The 6,625-nt window shown below is 46.6% G+C and overlaps 1 protein-coding gene across 1 annotated transcript; it reads right to left on the bottom strand.

Annotated features, from left to right (window-relative positions):
- Positions 1 to 495: 495 nt before the first annotated feature.
- Positions 496 to 2,831, bottom strand: LOC108713704 (ATP-sensitive inward rectifier potassium channel 11). Its single transcript, XM_018257212.2, has one exon. It carries the CDS (start codon positions 2,545 to 2,547, stop codon positions 1,381 to 1,383), a length of 1,167 nt encoding a protein of 388 aa, XP_018112701.1. The 5' UTR covers positions 2,548 to 2,831; the 3' UTR covers positions 496 to 1,380.
- Positions 2,832 to 6,625: the final 3,794 nt, after the last annotated feature.

The raw sequence follows: 6,625 nt of genomic DNA, 5'->3' as shown, positions 1-6,625 counted from the left end.
AATAGAGCAGTAGAGCTGCAGGTCTCCCGTGGGTTAAACAGAGCAGTAGAGCTGCAGGTCTCCCAGGGGTTAAACAGCACAGTAGAGCTGCAGGTCTCCCAGGGGTTAAACAGAGCAGTAGAGCTGCAGGTCTCCCAGGGGTTAAACAGAGCAGTAGAGCTACAGGTCTCCCATGGGTTAAGCACAGCAGTAGAGCTGCAGGTCTCCCAGGGGTTAAACAGCACAGTAGAGCTGCAGGTCTCCCAGGGGTTAAATAGAGCAGTAGAGCTACAGGTCTACCATGGGTTAAGCACAGCAGTAGAGCTGCAGGTCTCCCAGGGGTTAAATAGAGCAGTAGAGCTGCAGGTCTCCCAGGAGTTAATCAGCACAGTAGAGCTACAGGTCTCCCAGGAGTTAAATAGAGCAGTAGAGCTGCAGGTCTCCTAGAGGTTAAACAGCACAGTAGAGCTGCAGGTCTCCCAGGGGTTAAACACAGCAGTAGAGCTGCAGGTCTCTCAGGGGTTAAACAGCGCAGTAGAGCTGCAGGTCTCCCAGGGGTTAAATAGAGCAGTAGAGCTACAGGTCTACCATGGGTTAAGCACAGCAGTAGAGCTGCAGGTCTCCCAGGGGTTAAATAGAGCAGTAGAGCTGCAGGTCTCCCAGGAGTTAATCAGCACAGTAGAGCTACAGGTCTCCCAGGAGTTAAATAGAGCAGTAGAGCTGCAGGTCTCCTAGAGGTTAAACAGCACAGTAGAGCTGCAGGTCTCCCAGGGGTTAAACACAGCAGTAGAGCTGCAGGTCTCTCAGGGGTTAAACAGCGCAGTAGAGCTGCAGGTCTCCCAGGGGTTAAATAGAGCAGTAGAGCTGCAGGTCTCCCGGGGTTAAAAACAGCAGTAGAGCTGCAGGTCTCCCAGGGGTTAAACACAGCAGTAGAGCTGCAGGTCTCCCAGGGGTTAAACAGCACAGTAGAGCTGCAGGTCTCGCAGGGGTTAAATAGAGCAGTAGAGCTGCAGGTCTCCCAGGGGTTAAATAGAGCAGTAGAGCTGTAGGACTCCCAGGGGTTAAATAGAGCAGTAGAGCTGCAGGTCTCCCAGGGGTTAAACAGAGCAGTGGGGACAATGTGTCTCCTAGGAGCTGACAGTTGGGGCTGTAAATAGCACAGGGTCTCTAGGAGGCAAATTCCCCAGTAGGTGCAAAACTGTCATCACTGATTGCAGAATAAAGGGGAAGTTGTTCAACATGGAATTTGAAGGGCAACAAAGCGGCTGAGATTATAAACGTAAATAAAGGGTAAGTACAAGTCATTATATGAAATACCTGATCCAGTCCCACTTGTATATAAAGCATCGCCTGTCCCTGAACATTGGGGGTCCAAGTCTGTGAATAAATCCCCCTGGGGGGTCAGGAAGTTTCTTCAAACAGAGTGAACTTTGGTTTTACCCTCATAGACTTGTTCCTCCTTCTGACTGTGCCCCTGGGGGAGAAGCAGATGTTGTCCTGGGCGCTGTGGTTCTCCTCCATTTCTCTGGGGGTGCAGTGGGGGGTCGGGGCATTGACCGTGTTCCCAAATTTCGAGTAATCGACACAATATCTTCCATCCTCCTCTGCCACTACAGGAACAAACCTCTGCCCCCAGTGAATCTCATCCGCCAGGTAAGAAGTCCTGGCTTGGGTGGTTATACCTGTGGTCTCCACGACCCCCTCCAGGATGACAATGATCTCCAAGTCTTGGTGGTGGGTGAGGGTGTTGGGGGACACATCATACAGGGGACTGTCTTTGGTGATGGTGTGACAGATGATCAGGGGGGACACCAGGAAGATCCCGTTGGTGCTGATTGGGTTCTCCATCTGGATATCAATCTGGTTGAGAGGTAGAACTTCACCTTCTTGGCTGCTGGACTTCCTCACCACCTGCATGTGGATAGTTGCATTGATGATCATACTCTTCCTGAGGTCGCCGACCCTGAACATAAAGCAGAGCTTTCCATTCCTCAGGGCAATGACCGCGTGTTTGCTGAAGATGAGGGTCTCGGCTCTGCGGTGGGCTTGGGCTGTCTTCATGAAGATACAGCCCAGCATGATGGCGTTGATGACCAAGCCAACGATGTTCTGGATGATGAGCACCAGGATGGCAGAGGGGCACTCTTCTGTGACCATCCGACCCCCAAAGCCAATGGTGACCTGCACCTCAATGGAGAACAAGAAGGCTGCAGTGAATGACTGGACACTGGTCACACAGGGCACGAAGGTCTCCTCGTTGATGTCCAGGTCCCCGTGGGCAAACGCGATGAGCCACCAGATCATTCCAAAGAGCAGCCAAGTGCAGAGGTAGGACATGGTGACGGTGAGGAAGGTGTAGGGCCACTTGAGGTCCACCACAGTAGTGAACACGTCCATGAGAAAGCGCCCCTGCTCCCTGATGTTTGTATGGGCCACATTGCACGTGCCATTCTTGGCCACAAAGCGAGACCGTCTCTCCTGGGCTTGCAACTTGGGCTCAGTGATGTCCTCGGCCAGACGAGTCGTCAGAAGAAATTCCTTGAGGATCATTCCCTTCCTAGACATCATCTCGTCCCATAGTATTTGCTCTTGTCTGGGGCAGCGGAGGGAAGGGCTCAGCCCACAAGTTCACTCGGGTCCGGCACCAGATGTGGCTGAGCTGTGTCCTGCTGGGTCCGGCCCCCACACTCCATCTGCCCCCGCCAATCAGTCAGGGGAGAGAGGGGAGGGCTGGGGGGCTCCTTATGCTAAAAGAGCCCAGTGAGCGACTCCTACCGACTGGGACCAACTGGGACCGACTGGGACTGATCTCTCCTTCCGTCTGTCACCTGCGACTTTAATCCCAACAACTGACAGTCGGCTGATCTGGGGGTGGAGCCTCCTCTGCTGCAACTGCGCGTCCGACAGGGGCCACTGGGGGGTGCCCGGCAACAGACAATAAAGCGACTGATTGGGACAAAGGGAGGGGGTGTCTGGGCTGCGGGGGTGACACTCAGATCTGGGGCACAATGTGATGAGTCTCTGGGACACAACTGGGGGGTCAGTAGAATCGACTCTGAGTATCTGATCTCCATTTATCTCTATTTACTGATTAAATCATTTACTGACTGGATCTCATTCTATTCTGGGCCACCCCCCCCTGCTCTCAGGAACTTCCCATTTACTCAATTTCCCATGGGGCCTGGGGGGCTCGTTTCCTCTTAATTATTATAAAAATCATTAATTTGTCCCTCACTGACCCCCGATAATAATCTCATGGGACTGGGACCACTTTCTGCCAAGTGACTGTGACTAAACAAATACACAAGGACCCCCTCCTATACTGATGATTATATCTCCTTTCCTCTCCACCAATGAATCACTCATTCCCCCTCTCTTGGTAGGGAATCCCATAACCTGACTGTCCTTACAGTAAAGAACCCCTTCCTATGCTGATGGTGAGATCTCCTTTCCTCCCCACCAATGAATCACATCATATTCCGGGGGTCACATCACAGCTGTTTATTTGGTCGCTTGTTACAATAATCCCTCAGTTTTTATTTCTGAAGCCAAAATCCTCATTTAGTGAATCATTTCCAGGGAGAAACAATAACAGTTTGGGAAGTAAATCTCATTTTTTGTCTCTTTCCAGGTCTCTGGGTTTTGTGTGCAGAACAGTCAGAATCTGGGGGAAGTTTCAATAGAGAGAATGGGGGCAGGAGTGTCAGCTGTTGGGCTATTTCTTACCTCTAGTTACACATGAAGTGTCAGTGATTGGGGCAAATACACGTCCAGGATCCCCCGGCTCTGACCTGTCTTATAATTAATCCCTGTGGGACCCTCAGTTTCATCAACTGAAATAAGTGCGACCTAGAGCTGCACCAACATTATTATTGTTATTACTATTATTATTATTATCATCTTTATTATTATTATTATTATTATTATTATTACTATTATCATTTTTATTATTATTATTATTATTATTATTATTATTATTATTATTATTATGAAAATCATTATTATTATTACTATTATTACCAATATTATTATTATTATAATTATTATTATTAGCATTATTATTATTATTATTATTATTATTATTATGTGATATAATAAGATTCCGATCAGTCACAGTCGTTTCCTCGCTGCTCATTTCTCTTCTCATTCCAAGATCCCCCCCCCCTCAGCCAAAAATACTGCAGTCGAGACCTGATCTGTCCCTGAGCTCCCGGCCCTGTGGGTCCCTCATTACTGAGCTCAAATATTGGGGGGCTGTGATTGAAATGAATTGTGTTTCTCATTGTTAAACAAAAGGAATCAGTTCATTGTATGAGCATCACAATAGGACTCCAGGGACTGCGCTCTGGGGAGGAGGGAATGTGAGGGGGAGGGGAGGGAAAGAAATGAGGGCACAATAGAATAGAACAGGGGGGGCAATGGTAGGATTGGGGGACAAGAGAAATAGAGGTGGGACAGGAGGAAACAGATGAGTGGAAATCAGAGGGGCAAATAAAATATTTTACGGGTCAGAATTACTGGGTAAGAGAGGATAAGATATTATTTTTATATTTTTATATTATTATTATTATTATTAGTATTATTATTATTATATTGTTATTATTATTATTATTATTAGTATTATTATCATTATTATTATTATTATATTACTATTATTATTATTATTATTATTATTATTATTATTCTACTCAGATACTTTTGTCCCAATTTACCACGTGGGCATCACATTTCGTGCCAAGTCAGACAACATTTATGAAGGAGACAAAATCGATTTCCATATAAATAAAGTAAATCGGGTGATGTCGTTTGCAAGTGAATCAGTAACTGGTTTTTATTAAGTTAAAAAGTCTTAATTAGGACATTCTCAGGCCAGTGTTGTGTCTGTGTCAGTAATTGGGTGGGAACCTTGGACTGGGGGCTCCTCTGATACTTTCTACATTTCTGGACTATTAATTAATTAATTAATTAATTAATTAATTAATGTTCCTGGACAGAGTCTCTCAATATCACTATTTATTTGTGTGTTTAAAATAGATTTGTGCCCCATTCACCAGGATGGAACCCTCCCCCCACTCACTAGTGTAGGATTATTGGAAAGGCTGATGGGAGTTGCTGGGAGTTTATCTATTAATAATACATGAGCCCCCATGAGTCGGTCCCTTCCCAGTGACACCAGCCGGCGCTGACAGTTACAAATGGGTCAGATGAGTCTCAGCCCCAGGGATGTCAACAAACTGACACGTACCCCCCCCCCCCATCAGCCAAATATAGGGACCAACATTCCCAGCAGTGGGGAGTCCGGAGCAGTTGGGGTGTCTGGAATATGGGGGGGGGGCACATACGGGAACGAATCCATTTAACTGATACTCTGGGCCCCGGGGCCCCTCATCAGAGACAACAGGGAGCAGTTTCAGGAAGAATAAAATGGAATATTTCCCAATAATAATCAGTCAGTGCAGAATTAACAACCTGGGGGCTCATTTACACATCAAGTGCAGGGGGGGGGGCATTATAGTGGGGGCTGCTAAACTTGTAATTTGTTTTGTTCTAACACCCACACTGGGCCCATTATCCATCACTGACCCTTCATATTACCCCCAGGCACAGCAGCATTTCACTCCACAACTGGGGTGTTTTCTATAAAGGCCCCCCAATACCTCCCACCCTAAATCTCCCACCCTAAACCTCCCACCCAAAAGCTCCCACCCAAAAGCTCCCATCCTAAATCTCCAACCTTAAAGCTCACACTCTAAAGCTCCCACCGTAAAGCTCCCACCCTATATCTCCCACCCTAAAGCTCCCACTGTAAACCTCCTACCCTGAAGCTCCCACCCAAAAGCTCACACTCTAAATCTCCCACTCTAAAGCACCCGCTGTAAGCACAGACCTTCAGGTGCCTCAATAGGGTGAGTGGCAGCAGTTGCAGGGTTAATTAGCAGCCAGTTGATCTGAGAGGCAGTAGAGGCAATTCGGGGTGCTGACAGTTTGATCTCTGCCCCCCTATAAATGACTGATCGGCATCAGTTTTACTGTAACGTTGGGGTCACAATTCCCACATTCAGCAGTTGCACCGGGATCAGATTGTGGAGCTTCTCCTGGATCTGCAGGTCCTGCCCAGAAATATCCACTGGGCTCAGAGTAACGAGTCGAGACTGTGACACTTGATCCCCATAATGACCCTCTACTGATCCCCGACCCCTCTAATGTTTGTGGGGAGAAGTAAATGACACAGATAGGAAACCTGATTTGTGTATTTTCTCTATTCTCCATAATGACATGAATTAGTCGCACAATAGATCTGCCTCTGTACGTTCCTTGTGTCTATAATAGAATTATATGAGGGGCCCAACAGTAGATTTACTCACAGTCGTTAAACCTTTACTAATCAATAGTAATGATTCCCTGGAGGCTCCAACACGGTCCTGCACTTTGTATTAACAGTCTCTATATAGGAATTTGTATTAACAGTCTCTATATAAGAATTTGTATTAACAGTCTCTATATAGGAATTTGTATTAACAGTCTCTATATAGGAATTTGTATTAACAGTCTCTATATAAGAATTTGTATTAACAGTCTCTATATAGGAATTTGTATTAACAGTCTCTATATAGGAATTTGTATTAACAGTCTCTATATAGGAATT

This window comes from Xenopus laevis, chromosome 4L (genome assembly GCF_017654675.1).
Source record: "Xenopus laevis strain J_2021 chromosome 4L, Xenopus_laevis_v10.1, whole genome shotgun sequence".
Taxonomy (NCBI): Eukaryota; Metazoa; Chordata; class Amphibia; order Anura; family Pipidae; genus Xenopus; species Xenopus laevis.
The sequence above is the reverse complement of the archived record's forward strand: the minus strand, read 5'-3'. Positions and strand labels throughout refer to the sequence as shown.